The 20798-nt window shown below is 46.2% G+C and overlaps 2 protein-coding genes across 5 annotated transcripts in view; one reads left to right on the top strand and one right to left on the bottom strand.

Moving 5' to 3' along the window:
- CCSER1 (coiled-coil serine rich protein 1) overlaps window positions 1-20798 on the top strand; it is a 1136372-nt gene that overhangs the window by 336456 nt on the left and 779118 nt on the right. The window lies entirely within an intron of this gene.
- On the bottom strand, window positions 5789-8079 carry LOC149524574 (uncharacterized). The gene is made up of 2 exons (XM_089778074.1): window positions 7555-8079; window positions 5789-6540 (listed from the first exon to the last, which is right to left on the bottom strand). Exons 1-2 carry the CDS (start codon window positions 8075-8077, stop codon window positions 5849-5851), a joined length of 1215 nt encoding a protein of 404 aa, XP_089634200.1. The 5' UTR covers window positions 8078-8079; the 3' UTR covers window positions 5789-5848.

Below are 20798 nucleotides of genomic sequence, written 5' to 3'. Positions count from 1 at the left end.
TGGACTGTTGGAGGGTCTGTATAGATGTGGAGAAGTAAATAGTGTGCAACTAAGAAATAAAATCTAAACACTTAGGTACATCAGTAAATGACTGAGGTTTTCAAACTAATACAGAATATTACTTCCTGATTATAACAGCAGTGTTAGTGTCAAAACTCTCGGATTCTTATTCTTAACTGTGCAACTAAACTTAGTATATGACCTTACATAAATAACCAAGGCTCTCTGTGACACAATTCACCTGGAAATAAAAATTGGTCTAATTACTGTACCCCAGAAGGAATTGTGAGCCTCAATATTTGTTTAAAAAAAAAAAAGAGAGAGAGCTTGGGTTGAAAAATGCATTAATAATATATTGAATAGTATTTAACTAAGTTTAATTAAGTAATATATTTATTTATCTATCAAAAATTAAGCACTAAATGTTGCAACCTTTTTGTGGGAATTAGTTTGCTTTTTAATTGACAGTTGAAACTCCTCATTCCGTTTGACCTACCAATTTAATAGAAAAAATATGAAGAACCCATAATAATTTTGTAATATTAATTATCGTAAGGCATGTGCAACATGCAGGAAATGTTAATACTTCTGAATTGAACACCATATCTTTTTGTCTAAAATAAAATAAATTCTTGTGTCTGTATTTTATGGGATGTGGTGATTAAAGCTATGTCTGAAGGCAATTAATGCAGCACTGCATCTGCAGTAATGTCAGATTTCCATGGTTTATTAATCTCATAGTGTGTTAGAATTAAATATTTCTCATCTTAGTTTTCTCCTTCATATTCTTATGTTGTAGCTAGTGGTAAAGGAAAATGTTAAGATAACTACTGCAGAAAAAAACAAGAATGTTGTACATCTCTGTGGTTTGATAACAGGCTGTTCAGTTATTTAAATGCCACAAAGGGGAGAGACAGCAAACAAAACCATGGAGAAGGCCTATGGCTCTACAGTATTTTTATTTTGTATTTATTAAAATGCCTTTGTTGATTATTTCATCAGCCTTGAGATGACAACTGTAGAGGCACTTATATATGGATTGTCTTGTTCCATTGTAGTTTCTGTAAGTACTTGTGCAACTTTTGTCACAATGATATTTTATAATATTCTATAGTCCCCTTACGAAATTCAATAAACAGATACCTTTCTCATCATCAGAACAGTAGGCAAGAGAAACAGTTTTCCTCTTTTTCTAAATAATGATCACGCCATATTGGGGCACTTACCATTACCGCATCAGCACTGGCGAATTCAGCTCTTGACAAAGAAAGGCATGAAAACAGTCTAGAACACACAAAAAATCCATATTATGGATTAAAAAAGAAAAATAGGCCCGTAAGTACTGACTTTTAACCAAACATATAAGAAATGAGCAAAAAATAGGAGAAAAAAATTAAGTTTCTCTTGCAACATGAACTTAAATCAGCAATGGCATATTGAACATGAAGAAATACTCTTATAAACAGTGTTTGTTTCCCATTATACCCAACATCCTTAAATACATTTAAATCTATGTTCCTAAATTTACTTTGGGTGAAATTTGGAAGGCCTGCCCAAAACCTTTGTTTCAGTTATGCAGTATTTCAGACTACACAGTGGTGAATTTCACACTTTGAGAAGATGCTGTCACCATTATAACTAATGATAACACTGGAGACCTTGTTGTTCATTAATAAGTAGGTCACGTAGCAAAGTTTATTAGTCTTCTACCACATCTGAGCTACTGATGCTGGTCCTTATAATGATATTATTTTATATTTTGCCAGCAGTTGTTTAATTGGCTCATGAAAATGAGAGCATACAACCATTCCACCTAAAGCAGCAGTCTCATTGAATCTAAAAAGATAAGGTGAATTTAATTGAAGTAGCACCAAAAGGAAACTCTAAAGGAAAAAAAAACATAGTATTGGTGGCACTTCGACCTCTAATTCAATAGTAAAACAATGTATGGCATGGTCTGGATTCTCTGTTATGTGTTAGTTTTGGAAAAGTCATAAAACCAAGCTCTTGACTGTTTGTGGTTAACCAAGCTCTTGACTTTTAATGGTCCTGTAGCATTATTTTGTAAGAGCCTTCCTGTCCTCCTGACTACTACATGCTGACTACCTACATTCATCCTGTAGTTGCAATTAAACAAAGCATTCTTTATCTCCTGTCCTGAAGCATTGACAGAATTACTGTGATTTTGAATGGCTGATGTGTTTTACCCTATAGGAAATCATAGTTTATCTGTGTTTGAAGTGAGTGATCCTTATGTCTGTATTTTGTGTTTATTGGTAAAGTTTATAAAGTGCTTGGGTTCATCTGAATGAATACTCTAACCAGATAAGGAATGCACGGTTATTAAAATCGAAAATATAGTACAGTAAAACGCCAATAGTCCGGCATCCAATAGACCGGCACTCCTGATAGTCCGGCATCAAAATGGCAAGAGTCTAGTGAGTGAGCTTCAGCAAAAAATGAGTCACAAGGTAACAGCGGCAGCAGCTGAACTGAGCAAAAAGGATAAAAAAGGCTTAAAAAAACTAAAATATTACAGTATACTGTATACAGTATGTACAATAAAAAGGGTTAAGAACACTTTATATACAGTATATAATGTATACAGTATATTTATAACCAGCTTATAGTACCTCCTGATAGGCCGGCATATCTGATAATCCGGCACCACCTAGGTTCCATAGGTTCTGGATTATCAGAAGTCTACTGTATTCAGTATACAGTAGACACCCACTGGCTACGTCTACACTGGCATGAATTTCCGGAAATGCTTAAAACGGAATACATTCCGTTTTCAGCTTTTCCGGAAAAGGAGCGTCTACATTGGCCACGGAGTTTCCGCGATAACGATGCGCTTTTCCGGAAAAGCGCGTCTACATTGGCGGCGCGCTTTTCCGGAAAAGCAAAAAGCCCGGAACCATTTTGAAAAGGGCAAAGGCCACCAGACCTTTCCGGGGGCGGGGCCGGAGCTCCGTCCAGACGCGTGGTTAAAGGGGTCTCGCCGGGCAGCCGTTTGTCTCGTGCTCCCGTGCCTTGGGACCTCTGCCAGAGACTGGCACCCTTCACAGGGTCGGTGGCTGCCCTGTGAGTTTTGGGGACACCACCCTTTGGCCCCCCCACCAGCTTTTCCTGGCATTTTATTTTTTCTGCTCTGCACTGTCTGCTATGGAGCCGTGGATGGCCATGTACCTGCTCGGGCCCCTGTTAGACCTGTACAGGTGCCTGGAGCTCGTGCTGCAGGCTGGTGCCCTGCTGTACACATACCAGGAGGCAGAGATTGCCTTGGACTCCCTCACCAGGGAGGTCCTGGCAACCGCGTGGCATCAGCACCCAACGATAGACCGGCCCATTTGGACTTTGGAAACGAGCACCGACTGGTGGGACCGTGTGGTCCTCGGACGATGGGACGACTACCAGTGGGTCCGGAATTTCCGAATGAGAAAGCGGACCTTTTTGATGCTGTGCACCTGGCTGACCCCCGCGCTGCAGAGAACCGCCACCCGGCTGCGGGCACCCATCCCCGTCAACAAGAGGGTTGCCATCGCGCTGTGGAAGCTGGCCACACCGGACAGCTACCGCTCGGTGGCACACCAGTTCGGGGTGGGAAGATCCACCGTTGGTGTTATCGTCATCCAGGTAAGTCCCAGGGGGAGTGAGATAGGGGAGGGTGCTCCACTCCAGGCCCAGGGACACCCAAGACTCCAGGCTGGGTCGCTCAGGGGTTTCGACCGTCCCTCCCTTGCACCGGCCCACTGGTGGGGGGGGGGCGTGGGGGGAGGGGGGCCCTGTGTGTGTGTGTGTGTGTGTGTGTGTGTGTGTGTACAGAGGGAATCAAGGGGGGGACCCAAGGGAGCGCACACTCACCCCTGGCTGTATGTAATGTGTTCCCTTGTGTTTCTCTGCACCCTTCTGCAGGTCGTCCACGCCATCAACGACGTCCTGCTGCCAAGAATCATCCGCCTGCGCGATGTCGATGAGACCATGGCCGGCTTCGCTGCCCTCGGGTTCCCCAACTGCGGGGGAGCCCTGGACGCCACCCACATCGCCATCCGGGCCCCGGAGCATCGAGCGGGCCATTTCATGAACCGCAAGGGGTACTGCTCCATCGTCCTGCAAGCCCTCGTGGATCACCGGGGTCGCTTCCTGGACATCTACGGCGGCTGGTCCGGCCGGGCACACGACGCCCGCATCCTCCGGAACTCAGGACTGTTTCAGAGGTTGGAGGCGGGCACCTACTTCCCCCGGCGGGACTTGACTGTCGGGAATGTGCCGATGCCCATCTGCATCGTCGGGGATGCGGCCTACCCCCTGATGCCCTGGCTCATGCGGCCCTACACGGGGCAGCCGGACCAGAACCGGGCCCGGTTCAACGACCGCCTCAACCGGGCCCGAAACCCAGTGGAGCTGGCGTTTGGACGGTTAAAAGCCCGCTTCCGTTGTTTGCTCACCCGTCTCGACATGGGTGAGCAGAATGCAACAGAAGTGCTGGCCGCGTGCTGCGTGCTCCACAATATTGTGGAGCGCAGTGGGGAGGCCTTCCTCCCTGCATGGGTGGCAGCTGAGGCACAGACCTTGGACCAGCCCGACACAGCTGCCATCCGCCAGGCGCGCCAGGAGGCGGTGCGCATTAGAGAGGCCCTGGTGGACATGTTTGCCCAAGCCCCGTAGCAGGGTCGCTTGGGTCACCCCAGAGTACTCCGTCCCAGCTCCTACCCTTCCCCACCTCCTCCCCTTACCTCCCCCCTCCCCATAGTATAGTAAAGCGTCGGGTCACAGCACATCGCGGCCGTCATCGAGTCTGTTCGTCGGGTGCGTCGGGTGTAGTTAGGGTTTTTCTTTTAAGTTAGGCTAGGGTTTAGGCCACCATCGCCGTCCTGAGGAACAGCCAACAGGATTTGGGACTTGTGTCGAAGGCTTACATCAGTGCCATCTTCAATGGATCTCCTGGCTGTTCCTCTCCTGAGGCCCGGAAGGCCCAAAGGACTGACATGGCCAGGAACACCACAGTCATCCGTCGAGGGATCTCCTGGCTGTTCCTCTCCTGAGGCCCGGAAGGCCCAAAGGACTGACATGGCCAGGAACACCACAGTCATCCGTCGAGGGATCTCCTGGCTGTTCCTCTCCTGAGGCCCGGAAGGACCAAAGGATCGAGGTGGCCAGCAACACCACAGTCATCCGTCGAGGGATCTCCTGGCTGTTCCTCTCCTGAGGCCCGGAAGGACCAAAGGATCGAGGTGGCCAGCAACACCACAGTCATCCGTCGAGGGATCTCCTGGCTGTTCCTCTCCTGAGGCCCGGAAGGACCAAAGGATCGAGGTGGCCAGCAACACCACAATCGTCCTCCCTGCGCCTAACTTATGTTTTTGAATGTGTACTGTACTGCATATTGTAACCATTTTTTTCTGCTTGTTTGTTGCTATGTAAATATAGTTTCTGGTTTACATCTTTACTGAAAAGTCTCAAGTATTTCTTTATGCGCCGCGAACCAATGACCACTGAAAAAGCCCCCCCCCCCCGGTGATAGAGTCATGAATTTGTTGTCCACAGTTGTAACCCTCTTTAAATTGAAGTGGCTAATTGGCATCTCACATAATTTCTGTACAGTTACTAGAGGAACACAATAACCACACAAGATTGAAATGAAAACAGAACTTTTTATTTACAAAGGAGGGGGGGGAGCTTTAACTGCGAGAAGGAGGGGGGGGGAGCTTTAACTGCGAGAAGGAGGGGGGGACCTTTAACTGCGAGAAGGAGGGGGGGGGAGCTTTAACTGTGAGAAGGAGGGGGGGACCTTTAACTGCGAGAAGGAGGGGGGGGAGCTTTAACTGCGAGAAGGAGGGGGGGGCAGTTACTGGGACGGGTGGCCCCTGCGAGCGCCCCTCTGGGGGCGGACCTGCCCACGCTGGGCAGACCGCGTTGGGGCAGCCTGCACGCTGAGGTGCCCACGAGTAGGAGCACGAGTAGGAGCACGAGTAGGAGCACGAGTAGAAGCACGAGTAGGAGCACGAGTAGGAGCACGGTCTTCAGGGTCAGGAGCAGGACCATGAGCAGGGTCAGGGTCAGGAGCATGAGCAGGGTCAGGGTCAGGAGCATGAGCAGGGTCAGGGTCAGGAGCATGAGCAGGGTCAGGGTCAGGAGCATGAGCAGGGTCAGGGTCAGGAGCATGAGCAGGAGCAGGAGCAGGGAGAGGAGCAGGAGCTGGGAGAGGAGCAGGGATAGGAGGGGGCATGGGCTGTGCTCCCGGAGGGATGGCGGGGGCATGCGGTCCGGCCATGCCATAGTGGATGGCATGTATTAAATGTGCCGTCAGGGTGCCCATTGTGGCACGCATCTCGCGGCATTCCTCCAGGAACGCAGCCCATCCCTCCTGCCGCCACTCCTGGTCCCCCTGCACACGCTCCGCAATGGAGGTCTGGATCCCCTCCACCGCGGTGACATGACGCCGAAGCAGCTGGTCCCGGTGTCGGAGCCTGGTCCTCCGGGCTTGGGCAGCTGGGGGTGCCGCTGCTGCTGGAGTCGCTGGTCTGGTGCTGGGTCCCGCTGCAGGGAAGAGAAGAAAGGATGGGTCAGTCAGGCAGGCCATCCACTGTCCCCACACTTCCATGCCCTCCACCCCAGAGCCCCAGGTGACCGCACAGTTGTGGCTTGGGCCCACTCAGTTCCCCTCCTGCTCCCGGGGGGTGTTGTATGTTGGCAAGAAGGACCACCCCTGGGAGTAGGGTCCTCCTTGCAGTATTGTAAGCACCGGTCTGTATCCTGGCTCCGTGCAGGGCAGGAGGGTGCTTGTGCTGCGTTCACCTGTGGAACTCCCTGCCGGTGGACACTGTGAAAAGCTTAGGGCTAATCACTGGTGTTTGACAGGGAGCGAGATGCATCCCCACGCAGTGCCTGGGAGCACACCTGTCAGTGGCGGTCTGGGCTCTCAGATCCCATTGCGTGCGATATCTCCTGGTCAGAACCAGAAAGGGTGACTGGGTTCTGTCCCATCCTTGCAGCAAAACTCAGGGGCCCATCTCCCTCCCACTATCCCTCCCGCAAGCCTGGTAGCCCAGGGACAGGTGTGGCCGCAGTGGGGACTTCCCTCGGGGAACCTGCCAAGGCACTGGGAGCAGGTGAGCGGCTCGGTGGCGGTCCACGGTCACAGGACTGTGACGCTGCACTTATCCCAGGAGCAGCTGGCTGTGCCTCACAGCCAGGCCTGGGACAGTGTGCCATTCCCTGTGCTGCACCCCTTGGTGGAGCAGCAGGCTCTGGGCTGAGTCCCTCGGGCCCTGGCCGGTTCCAGCCGGCATCCACCCTTCCCCCTGATCCCGCTGAAATGTGTGTGAGAAGCACGGTCCCAGCCGTGCCCGCAGCTGCCTGCCACGGCCACCTGCCGCTCAGTCACCAGGCTGCACGTGGTTGCACGTGCTGCTAACTGCCGCATGCTATGCAGCGTGCAGCTCACGTGGCCTGAGTGACATGCTCTCCCCTTCCCCCCTCCGGACACTTGGGTCTCGCTCCCCCCCGCCCTCCGCCCCCCGCCCTTTGGGAGTGTAACCTTCAAAGACTCACCAGTGGGTTCCTCCCCGGCCACAGAGGAGCTGCTGGAGGGGGCCTGCTGGGTGGCAACGCTGGCCTCCTCTCCCGAAGCGCCGCCGCTGTCGTCTTCCTCCTCCGGTTCGGTGGGACGAATGATCGGGGGGTGCTGGCAGGTGTCAACGGGGACAGCTGGGCCTTGCGGGGCTGGCTCGCCCAAAAATGAGTTCAGCCGCTCAAAATAGGGGCAGGCATCAGGCCCTGCTCCCCTCCCCTCCGTGGCCCGCACGTACCCCAGCCGCAACTCCTTAACCTTCGAGCGGACCTGCTCGCAGTTGCGGCTGGGGTGCCCTTGCTGGGCGAGGTTCCGGGCCATCCGGGTGTACAGCTCAGCATTCCGGCGGCGGGACTGGAGGTCATGGAGACCCTCCTCCTCCTCCCACAGGTCCAGGAGGGCCTCCAGCTCCCTGGGGGTCCAGGATGGGGCCCTGCGCTTCCGGCCCCTGGGGGCTTCCTCCTCTGCCCCGGGTGACGGTGGCTGACCACCTCGAGCTGCCATGCCTCCGCTGACGTGGCTGGGCAGCACACTTGCCACGTCGCAGAGCTGGGAAGGGAGGTCTCTGAGGGCCTCCTGCCACGTGCGGCCAGTAAGCGTGCTGGCTCTTTAAGCCCTCGGGTAATGCGGAAGTCCGTGGCTTCTACGGGGTCTCCCGCCGTCCAAACCGCTTTTTTACGTTTCTTCTGCTTTTCCGGAAAAGCTGTCTACACTGGCCCTTTTCCGGAAAAGCTTTTCCGGAAAAAGGACTTACGCCCGAGCGGGAGCATCGTACGGTTTCCGGAATAGCGGCTGATTTTGTACAGTACAGCATCGTTGCTTTTCCGGAAATTCAAGGGCCAGTGTAGACAGCTCGCGGCTTATTCCGGAAAAGCGGCTGATTCTCCGGAATAAGTGGCCCAGTGTAGACACACCCACTTGGTTTATTACTAATAAATTAGAGTAATAGTATATATTACACTGTCTTTGTAAATATGACCACACTTGTCAGTTACACAAATACAAAAACATATGCTTTAAAAGATATTGCATGCACCAGGTATTGCAATCCACTCCCTCAGCAGAGCTGCTTAACTGTGGCCCCACCTGCTCCTGGGGATGGGGCCGCATAGCAGGTGGCTGCCCCGTCACAGGAGCAGCTGGGCAGCTACCACATGGCCTGTGTGGCAGCTGCAAGAGCTGGAGCTTGGTCCACAGTACTAAAACTAGCACCACAGCCCAGCTTCAGTTCTGGCACATGGGGCAGCTGCCTGCCATACAGTCCCACCATTGGGAGCAGCTGGGGCCATGGATGCCGGTACTAAAAATAGCACCATGGCCCTAGGTCAAGGCAGGTGGCTACCCCATGTGCAGGACTGGAGGTGGGCTGCAGTGTAGCCGTTCCTGGGCCGGGGCCAGGGTACTAAAAATAGCACCGTGCCCCCAGCTCCACACACCAGGATTTGATTGAGGGGTGCAGCTATCAGGAAGGCAAAAGGTGAGGGAAGGGGTAGGGGGAGAACTAAGGGGAAAGTGGGGGTGAGGAGAGGAAGGGGCTTGTGCTCAAGAGAGAGGAGGGGGCCAAGGAAGAAGAAAGGGGAAGGCACCAAGGGGCAGGGTGGAAGAGAGACAAATGGCAGGGGGCCAAGAGGAGACAATGAGGGGAAAGGGCACAAAGAGCTAGGGGGAATGGGAAAGTGTCAGTAGAGGTAGGAGGGGGGACAGGTTGATGCTAGGAGAGGAGAGGAGAGGAGCAATGAGGGCTAGGAAGGAGGAGGGCAGAGCGGGTGTCAAGAGAAGAGGGGTTGAAAGGAGGGGTGGGCATGAGGAAGGCGGGACAGATGAAGTCATGTGTGAAGGCACAGAAGGACATGAGGGGAGCTGGGGCAGAGGGTGGTAAGGGGGTAGGTATCAGGGAGGAAGAGGGTGAGGGGGGCAGGTGTTGGGAAGGCAGGGGCAGTGAGGAAAGTTGGGAGGTAGGGGTTAAAGGAAGGTGCAGATGCCAGGGGGATTGTGGGGCTGAAGAAGAAGAGCAGACATAGGGAGGGGATGAATGGGCACCAGAGGGCATAGGAGAGAGGCAGGGCATGTGGGTAGAGGGATGTGTTAGGAGAGAGGATGGGAAGGGGGTGGGCACAGGGGAGAAGGGACGAGCAGGTGCATGGGTCAGAGAGGAGGGGGAGGGGAGGGGGCAGGTCCCAAGAGGACTGAGGATGTGAGAAGGGCAAGAACCAGGACAGCAGACGAGGGTGAGGGGTGGAGGGACAGCAGCAGACACCAGGGGAGCAGATGGAGTGAGTGGAGGGTGGGAGACATGACAGCAGAGGGGGAAAGGGAGAGGTTTATAACTTGTGTGCCACAGTGGCACACATCTGAACAAGCAAACACTTCCTCAAATTGGTGCACAAGACAAAATTCACTCTGCTCATGAATGGAAAATCTTAGAGCACTATTCTAGGGTGGTTTGGGTGATGTCATTCAGCAAGTTTGAAAGTAGTTTTTGTTGGCAAAATGTAGTAAGTTGCCAGAAAATAATTAAATACTCAGGAAATATGAGTGCGTGAAACTGTCCTACACATACAAGTGCAGGCTTCTCATATGCATGAAAACAGGCATTTCTTGTGTTCCCAATCAGCATAATATGATTTTACACTCAATGATGTACCATGTCTACAATAAATGAATTATTTCCATTATTTCCTTTGGAAGAAACAACTCCCATGGTATCAGAACACCAAAGAAGCTGAAGTTTGTAATTGATTTTGACATTGTCTCTGTGTAATATTGCAGTCTGTTTAATTTTCCTTTGTGTAACTTGCAAGGCATGAATGTGCCTGGCATATTGATTGTAAGGTTTCCTACTGCCTTTCGAGCAGTTTTCTTCATTTTTGAAGCTGTAAGAAAGACAGCAAGAAAATAAATTTTCTTTAGTGTTTCCAGAATGACAGTATGCTGGCTCAAACACACTTTTCCACGGGCCTCCGTATTCTAGCTGGGAAGAAAGAGTATTTTGTATTGTTGCTGTAAATTTGTAAGTAATGGTTGAGCCTCCACAGACATTCATTCTGTGGGGAGATCCGAATGCTGAACCTGGCAGTCTGAGATGAAGCAGAATTTAGACTTTGGGTCCCTATATAGGCATCCAGGTCTAGATATTATGTCTGAACCCCTACTGGAGTGGGGGACTCCACAGCCCAATTGCCTAGGACCCTGAAAGTAGTGCTATCTCCTCCAAACCCTCCCAGCAGCTCTTCCCTGGAATCACAGGGAGGGCATGATCCTGATTTACAGTTTACTCCTGCAGCTAAACAGTAGCAAAAGCAACAGATACACAGACAGAATTAACCCCAGTTTTTAAAGCATCATTACTCTTCACTTAATAGTTCAATAGATGCCCATATAGGTAGGTTAAAATGTATGCCTTTGCAGCTAGTTTAGTGTGTGAGGAACTGAGGAGACAGAAGGAGCTGCGGAGGATGTAGGACGAGCAAGCGCAAGTGGGTACCAATAGGAAGAGCCTGTGATAAGGAAGGTGCTGGGCTAAGTTCCCTGTAAGCTATGTGACTGAACAGCTGTTTTCTGAGCTTCTGCTCAGAGGTTCAAAGCTCCCATGCAGGCAGGGTGCTCAGTTGACTGGCGGGGAGAGGGGCATCATCCTGCTGAGTAGCAGCTAAGTGGAGCTAGCTGCCTCCTTGAAACTGAGGTGGTGAGGTGGAGACTGGGGGGAGTGAGTTTGTGCCATGAGGTGGGGATTTGGGTGGATCATTTGTGCTTTGTCCTGTCTTAATTCCCAGCTAGACTGCAGGTGCCTGCTAGTTTGAGAAGCAGGATTTTATCCTAGACCCTATGTGGGTTGGGGGGAGCAGATTGCACAGGAGTAAGTGGAGGAAAGGGTGTGGATAGATGCTGGTATCTGTGCAGTGAGGTGGAGCTGCGGGGGTTGGGAGAGAGTTTGTTTGGGGTGTCCCTGACCCATTTGCTGTAGTCTTCCCTGGGTGGGTTGGGGGGAGGGGAAAGCAGGCTGCATGGTGTGTGTGTGTGTGTGTGTGTGTGTGTATGCTGGGAGCACATTTGCATGATTACATTTTGAACAAAGTTTACGTAGGTGTTAATGGCCTAAGAAAGAAAAAGATTCTTTTAACAGAATTATTTTGAAGTGTTGCAGATATCTAAAACTCTGATCTTAATGATTTTTTTAAATCCTGTGTTACTTATTAATACATGGTATATTGTATTTTATTAATGCCAAATTTTTGCAATCTATTAGAGTTCTTGCTCTTGTGAGTCAGAAGTAGCAAGTACTAGATGTGATGCTAGTTGTTTTGTAGGATGAAACCTTATTTGCAAGCTCTTTGAAACATGCATCTGTCTACAAACCCTGAATCCGTGTTAATTTTTTCTGGGGCTTCTACACTTTGAGTTTTGTTAATTTATAAGAGTACGGTTACACTGTGTGTGGGGGGAGAGGGGATTAGAAGAAGCTATGCAAATTGCGCTCGCATTTGCATATCTTCTTCTGATTCTTTTTCCAGAAGAGGATTTTCTGATATTTGGCGCATCTACACAGGGCCAAATATCGGAAAAAACCCTCTTTTGGAAGCCCCCTTATTCCTCAAAAATGGAAAAATCCTCTTTTGGAAAAAGAATCGGAAGAAGATATGCAAATGTGAGCACAATTTTCATACCTTCTTCGAAACCTCCCCTTCTTCCCCCCCCCCCCCCCACAGTGTAGTCGTACCCCTAAGACTATGTCTACAATATCAGGTTATTTTGAAATAATAACTCCCAAAATAACTGTTTTGTCCACACTACAGGGAAGCCTCAAAATTAATCTGAGGCAGGCCCACGAAGCACTGGGGAATAATTACTTTGAATGACTCTGGGGAGGAGTTATTTTGAACTAACTGCAGCAGAGAATCCACACTAACCCTGTTTTGAAATAGCAATTTTGAAATAGGTTTTATTCTTCATAGAATGAGGGATTATTATTTTGAAATAACGTGCTTGCTGTGTGGATGCTCACCTTGTTATTTCAAACTAATGGGAGTGTGTGTGTGTGTGTGTGTATGTATGTGAATTTTTGCGTTGACTATTCAATTAGTCACCCTTGAAGTGCAGCAATAGCCCTAGGGCTGTTGCTACACTTCAAAGGAAAAAGCGCTGAAACCAGCGTCGGGCTCCCCGTGGCATTTCAAAGCAGCAGTGCTGCTTGTAGGGTTGCTAGGTGTCCAGTATTGACCCAGACAGTCAGGTGTATTCGCCTCCTGTCTGGTAAAAAGATTCAGAAAATACCGGACACCTAAAATGTCCGGTATTTTCTGATTTTTTTTTCCCAGCCAGGAGGCGAAAATATTGGGTGCTTACCTGGTTCCGCAGGGGAGCTGTTTGCAGGAAGACAAGATGGTGGATGGCTGCCGGCAGCATGTTAGGGCCAAAAAGCCTCAAAAGCATTTCTTAAAGGGGCTGCACTGTTTTTTTTTAAAAAAAATAATTTAATTTTTTTTTTTTTTTGCTGAACAACTTTGGCCTCCCTCTTTTTTTTCTCACCAGAATTTTTTCCCCAGTGTTTTTTTTTTTTGGGGGGGGGGGTGTTCGGTATTTTTGGTTAAATGATCTGGCAACCCTAGCTGCATGGAGCCCAATCCTCAGCTGATCCCGGGCTCCATGCAGCGCTGCCACTTTGAAGTACTCCCTATTCTCTCCCCCCTTGCTGCCCCTATCTGATAGAGGCAGCGGGGGGAGGGGCAGGGAGCAATTAGTCGACTATCCTGTTAATTATCTGATAAGCAATAGTTTCATCTTTTCTGGCCATTCTGGCAACAGCTGGATCACTAACTAGTTCAGATGACCTTTTGGGGAGTTATCACTGTTCAGTTGAAGGCCCCTTCCCCAGTGGCCTATAGGGGAGATTCAGGCTCACTCACTAGGTCCCAACCTAGGGACCCTAAGAGTAACAGTCACACACAGTCATGTCCTATTAATGAAACTGCCTGTAGTTTCCTGAGTGAATTTTTTATGGCCTCAACCATCACCAAAGCTTTACTCTTAGCTCAGGTCTCTTCTGTGTTCAGGCCCAGCAGCTACCGAAGAACTGTCTCTTGCACCAAACCTCCCAGTCAGTGCTGAGCTGGCCATGGTGCTGTAGTTCCCTCTGGCAAACCAGGAGCATCAGCTGCATGGCACTAGCAAGAAAGGGCCTGCCTCTGGTTCTTCAGCTCCTTTTTATAGTGCCCTCCTGTGCCCTGGTTGGCTGCTACCTAGAATCTCACTCATTGCCTGGCCCTTTGCAGACTCTCCTGAGTGGCTGCTTCTCGCAAGGTCTCTCTAGGTTGTACGGAGGACTTAACTCCTCTGCTCCTTTCCTGAGACAGATGTAGCTGGACCCTCAGGACCTAGTCCACTTCATCACATTGCATACCACAGTGAGGGTTTGGTATTTGATACTAAATTGCCTTTTAAACATATGCTATATTAAATTAGTTTATTTCCTGTCTGGTGTGCATGGTAAAAATGTGGATGTATTAAGTGGAGGTATTTACTTTAAATGTGAAGTTAGATTCAGTATCAACCATACTGAGGCTATTGCTACTCCATAATACTTCCAACAAATCCATAAATGAAAAGAGCAATAGGGAAGCTTTTTGCCTACTTACAATTAATTTTAATGGTATTTTTAAAATTCTGATATAACTATTGAAATAAGAATTCCTTTGAAACAAATGTCTGCCTTGTTTAGAAAGAGTGTTTTATAAATACAGTGACAGAGGAATTTCCTTATATCTGTTGTATTTTCAAATAATTTTGTTGAAGCTCCTAACTTATTAAAATGACTTTGATTCTTCACCTGTTACTTGAGCAAAAATAATTGCAAGTCCTTTGAAATCAGCTACTAGTAAATGTCAGTTATTTCATCCAGCTTTCCCAAAACTAGATTTGAGACATTGCTTCAGGTGCTGACAAAAGCAGTTTTGTCAAGCTGCAGCAGCTGTTATGCAGTTACTTCTTCTTGTCTGATGCATTGGGATCAGCATGTTATTTAGATTTCATTAACATTTAATTAGCTCACTGCACCTATGTCTTAGAAGTGGCAGATGGAAGCAGGTACATAAGGACCATCTTTTAAAATATATTATTTATAAACTTTTTTCTAATTTTTCCTCTTCATAATAATTTATACTTTAATCACCTAATGGACACCTAAGTTTAAACTAAAAAAATACTTCATGTTAATATTTGAAATCAGAAAATGCAGTAAAAATACAGCAGTCAGACGTCCTTCAAAAGGTCATCTCCAAGGAACTTTTTCTAACCAAATATTACACAGAGATTGACTAAATCATGTGAGAAATGTTGGTATCTCCAAACACCAAGAAAGTCATTTCAAAACAGATCATTCTGAATTCTAATCTAGCCTCCAATAAAGTACCCAAGGAAGGATGAACCCAATTACAGTATTTTAAAAATAATTTTACTTAAAAGAAATATCTAATTATTCCTACAGTCCATTGGTGGCATGAAGAGCATTGTTACACACAGCACTCAGGAGGCTTTTTTTTCCTTTAAATGTTATATTCATCCTATAATAGGTAATAGTCTGAGCCCATTTGCTACATCTGTTTCACTGGGGTTAATAGCATGGAAAGGGATAAGTCATGGGTGATATTACAGAACACAATGCAGTGTAAAGCTAACACAGTTTTATAGTAGCTCTAGGACATGGGGAAAAAAAACCCAAGACTTGCTTGTCAAAAAGAGGAACATGTTATTATAGTCCATTACCAAATCCCAATAGAATTTAGTAAGAGTCTTTTCAGTGCTAGATGGCCAACAATCTGAAAAAGTATGGGATCATCTCAGTTTTCTTCCCAACTGTTTGGTCTTCTCCCTATGTTTTCTATAGAAGATTTCCTGAGAATTGGAAACTTCCTGTGAAACACTATAGAATAATGGTAGGTTCCTATGGAATGTTATTTTTGAGTGACTAATTTTCATCATTAATCTTTTCGTTAAATGGTGGCAGGAAAAGCAAGGCCCTGACCCGAATGTCTGTTGAGCACATGGGGAATCTTTGCACAGGGAGTCTCTTCTTTATACAAGTTTTGACTGAAAATACCAGAGGACACGTGTCTGGAGTGATATTATCAATTTCAGTAAACATTTACATTTATGATGGGAAATTGCCAACCCATTATCAAGATTTTTCATGAACATGTGATGTGCAATGTTTTTAAAAGGTATCTCAGAGTTATAATAAAGAACACAAAAAAGCAACGTAAGTGGTGCTTGCATGAGAGGCGTGGGGGCTAAGACATCCAGACAAGGAAAAGGAGCAATGGCTAGAGTGTTTGTTACAAAACACTGACAATGGTCCATTTATGTGGTTCTGGTGTATTTTCCCTCCTTTGGTCAAATAACATCAGTTAATAATATGTCTTAAATATGTATTTTCTTTGTTTTATATTAAAATGCTGATTATAGTTGCTGAGGGGCCATGCACTTTTTAAAAAGAAGAAACATTGGCTACAAATAGACCCCACCCTAAAAATCAATAATAAGCCCATAACTCTCTTTTCCCCCTTCTAAGTGAATTCCTATGTAAATAGTTAGTCTTTCAAAGTTATGTCCTATGGCTTTGGTAACATAATCATTATTAAATCCTCTGGGAGATATGAACTGAGAACACTGCACTGTGTTTTAGGTGTATCTGTGTGGTCAATTCAGAGCTGCAATTGTCATAACTATTAAAAAGCATGGTTTTCACACGGCTTCTGAGGTTCTTACATACACTATCAAAAAGCAATCTCAACATATTCTCCATACTAAAGAATTGTGACTTTATATGAATATCATGTTTGCACCCAGTTTAATTTGGTGAGTAGTGACTTTGTGCATGAAAACCTCACCAATGACAATATATGAGGTCAGTATCTTTGCCACAGTAATGAGGGGTAGTGAAACCTTGCACCATACTCAGGCTAGACTACGCTCTATTTTCGAAAGAGGATATGCAAATTCTGTGGGATCTTCTTCTGATCTCACTTTCTTAAAGTGGTTTACACCACTTTCTTAAATGAGGTTTACACGGTTTTTTCTAAAAAGGGATTTATCCTGAAAAACCTCGTGTCCAGACTACTTTCACTTTCGAAAGATCTGCTTTCGAAAGTGAGATCGGAAGACGATCCTGTGGAATTTGCATATCCTCTTTCGAAAATAGAGCGTAGCTTATACGTACCCACAGGAAAGTTATATAGGCAACAGTTCCTTTTTGTGGGCAGTCCACGTCCTATAAATCTCTGAAATGCCTGGAAGGACAAAAAAGAGTTTGAGAAAGCAAAGGTTGGAAAGACATATGTTGCTCTTACATCCATCTGTTGGCATCTCACTGTCAGTCCATTTTACATTCTTTCTTGAATGGAATAGTTTACCTGAAAAGTCTGTGATTAAGATATCTTCATAAGTCCGGTGCTAGCCTTAAAATCACAGTATTGGGAAACCTTGTTTGTAAAGTAGAAGCAGATGACAAAACTGATTTAATATCTGAAAAGGAAAACTGTGAATTGAAAACAAATTAGCATTTCAAATGCAGATGTGACATCCACTTTATGCCAGCATAGGTTACTGAAAAGATTTTCTCATACATTAACTCCTGGAGGTTAAGCCATTTTCTTCTACGCTTTCTTCTCTTATCCCAGATATAGGCCAGGTTAAATTGTGAAACCTGTACTTTCATAGGAATGAGAGGGAGTTCAAAAGAAAATTAAATAAATTAGCCACCTTAACACAACCAGGACCAGCATCTGAAGCCTCACAAATTCATCACAAAGCAGAAATACACTATTGGTTTGATGCAAATAAGCAGCTTTGTTTTTTTTCTCATTATCAAGTATAAAGGCAAACATAACATACCTCTTGAGTGATAAATATATGTGGCATTACCAGAAGAAGATATTCTTATGCAGTCACAAGTTATAAGGGGCTAGTTTTCAAAATCAATAAATGAGAAGAAATTAAAATTAAAATATTCCAGAGAAATCTACTTGTAGTTTTGTCTTGTTGAATTCTTTCAATTGCTAGTTTCTTTTTAATATGTTCTTTCACCTCTGGAAATGTCATTATTCTGACTGTTAGCAGTGAACCTTAGGGGATATTTACACAAAAAAATTCACTGTTTTCATAAAATTAAACTCTGTAAAATTCGATAGTAAACATAAGCAGCAAGCTTGTATAGAAAATGTGTGGATTCTAGCAATTACATGTGCCATTTTGATACTGCCAAAGGGTGATCATGGCTTGAAGCTAGTACCTAAATGTATAAATGTATGATTTCCCTCTAAAAAAACCTTAAATAAGAAACAACATTGTTTTTCTTTCATTTTGTAGTAACCAGAATTCAAACATTGCCACTTTAACATTGCCATATTAATTTATTGATGACACTTGCACTTGAAAAAAAAGACTTTTTTTGAGAAAAGTATTACCAGATTGGGCTCTCAGTTACTGTAATGCAACTTCAATTATTTTAGTGCGGATGGGGTTATATAAATATAATTGTAACTGTGGGCAGAATTTGGACTTTACATGCAACTCTTGATTACCTTCTGATAGTTTATAACATTTCTTTTTTTTAAAACTAGAGACGTTCCTTTTTGTACTAATGTCTGATTTTCATCTGATAAATAAATGATACTCTGGTAGCTAGGTGGGACCTAAGGAATTATTCAGACTTCTGTGACAGACTATATACTAAATATAGAATTATTTGTACGTACTGAATGGCTAGGCATTGAGCTGTTCTATATTATATTTTAAGCAATACATGAGAAGGAATATTTATCTTTAAGTGCTAATTAAAAAAAAAACAAATAAAAAAACCCCACTCTTAGAGTATGCCACTATTGAAATTTGTTTTCAGAAGTTTGATACCAGCCTAATGATTTACTTTACAGCCCATTATTAAATGTATAGTGCTAAATTCTTCTGTCAAAGTTCAAGTTTTTATATCAAAAGTTCTCAAATGGAGATCATGTGTTAGAATGATTTGATGTCATTGTTTGAGAATAAACAAAGAAAAAAGAAATGTAATGGTTTTAAAACAAGTACATAAAATTATACAACTCTTTTAAAAAGTAAAACATACTTCTTTCATCCTTTTCATTATCACCATATTAAATCTTCTTTCTGTCAGCTAAGAGGAAATTACAGTGATTTAGTGAGTGAATCTTTATCAGTGGTTGACAGGCAGAAAAAAATGATAAGGCCATACAAACAGTTATTTATAATAGCATTTAGCTAGAAAGTGGCAGTCACTCAGTATTTGATTTATGTAATTTTTCAAGGCAGGAGAAATACCGTCTGCAGTCCATCAGACACTTTTTATGAGCTTGTTATTGAAGTATGAAAGTGTTTCTGCTTACTGAAGAAAGAACAAGATAAATACTAAAGAAGATACAGTTGTGTGGCAGATAATGCAATTATAGCTTTCTGTTCCTACTTCTATATAAGAATTCAGTTTAAAGGCCCAGTCATATGTAACAGTGCTGTTTTACTTAATAAAAATGCAAAACTTGGGCCATATCCTGCCTGAAGATGCCCATGCTCAGCTCCCATTATCATCAGTGAGAAATAGGAACATGCCTCGAAAATTTTTTACAGTAGAGAATAAGAATTCTTATCTCCCCTTCCCACCCATATATGCCCTATGTAAATATATTTGAGAAACAATCTGAATAACTTCCCTCCACCATTTTTTGGGGGTCTGCTCACCTAGGGCATATCTATACTAGGAAATCATTTCAAAATAACTGAATTAGAAATAATAACTCCAGAAATAACAAAATCGAAATAGTGCATCCCCACTATGGTGGACCCTCAAAATTAGTCCGAGTCAGGCTTCATTATTGTGGATGTGCTACCTCGGCGTAGAGCCCTAGGAAGCACTAGGGAGTAATTACATGTTGGACTTCTCTGCTCCGGCCACCTCAGAACTTAACTGGTTCCGGATAAGCAATTTTGCTGGACCAGGGAAGGTAATTTCTGGGTTCCTCTGCTACCCTTCCTCCCCGCCGCTGTCCCCTCCCCCCAGCCATGGCCTCACTGCAGCCTCCTAGCCGGCTTCCCCCTGTTGCCAGCCCCTCAGCGCAGGACTCTCGGCCCCACCATGGTAGTCTTGTCACTGCAATCACACCCCAGTGCCACGCTCCCAGCCCCATGGGGCAGCCCCTCTACTGGGATCCAGTTGCACTGGTGGATGGCAGCCCTGCTTGGGCTTCAGTCTTGCTGGGAAGCACCGCTGCCTTCCAGCCTTACCGGACAGCTCCAACAGGTGGCAGGGGGGTTGCTGGGATCTTTGCTGCATTGCTGGGCAGCTCCACTCCCTGGTTCCTTGCCCGCCACCAGGCAGCCCAGTGATCAGGCTCGCGGCCCCGCAGGGCAGCCCGCTGCCTCTTAAGTCCTGCCACGCAGGTGCACCACTGGGCGGCAGTGGGGATGCTGAGCTCCTGCCTGTGCTGCCACGTGGCCCAGCTGCCAGATTCTTGGCACCACCGCTGGGTAATCCCACTGCCTCCTGGTCTTGTTGCCACTGGGCAGCGGCCCCGCTGCTGGGCTTCCAGTTTCAGTGCCATTGGGCAGCCCTGCTACTGGCTCCAGCCTGCTGTAGGACTCCCAGTCACCCACGCTCCACGGGACTCTGGTCCTGGAACATCACTGGTCTGGAAGGTCCAGGGATGTTGCCAGACCAGAGAGTCCCAGTTAAGAGAGGTTCAGCATGCCCTTTGAATTATTCTGGGGAGTAGTTATTTTGAAATAGCAGCAGCAGAACATCCATACTACCACTATTTTGAAATAACCAGCCCGTAATTTTGAAATAACAGGCTTGGTAGTCTGTATACTCCGCTTATTATTTTGGGATAAGAGGGGTTATTTTGGAATAACTCCCTAGTGTAGACTAGGGCCCAGGTTCTGGCCAGTCTCAAAAATGAAAACGGGAAGATGTTAAAAGAGATATTTTCCTTATGGTATTTATGGCAGGAACTGAAACTGGAGTTGTTAACATCTGTTTTACAAAAAAAGACATTTTTTATAAACATTTTATGCTGAATTTCTGGGTTCAAGAGTTTAGATGGTTCTGAGAAAGGTTGGACAAGCAGCTGAATTTTTGGATGCCTAACTGAACGTTTTAAGATTCACTTTGGATGTTATGTTATGTTGTTCCCTCTCATTACGCACCTATCTCTGCCATTAATAA

Source organism: Pelodiscus sinensis, chromosome 4 (genome assembly GCF_052426305.1).
Source record: "Pelodiscus sinensis isolate ZL-2025 chromosome 4, ASM5242630v1, whole genome shotgun sequence".
In the NCBI taxonomy this organism is placed as follows: Eukaryota; Metazoa; Chordata; order Testudines; family Trionychidae; genus Pelodiscus; species Pelodiscus sinensis.
Note: the sequence above shows the minus strand (reverse complement) of the source record. Positions and strands in the feature narration are given on the sequence as shown.

What these genes read in the sequence shown, in the direction of transcription:
- LOC149524574 (XM_089778074.1), bottom strand. Translation starts at nt 8,077, where the DNA reads ATGGCAGCTCGAGGTGGTCAGCCACCGTCACCCGGGGCAGAGGAGGAA. An exon ending in GGCCGGGGAGGAACCCACTG is followed by an intron (nt 6,541 to 7,554) that starts GTGAGTCTTTGA and finishes TCTTCCCTGCAG; the next exon opens with CGGGACCCAGCACCAGACCA.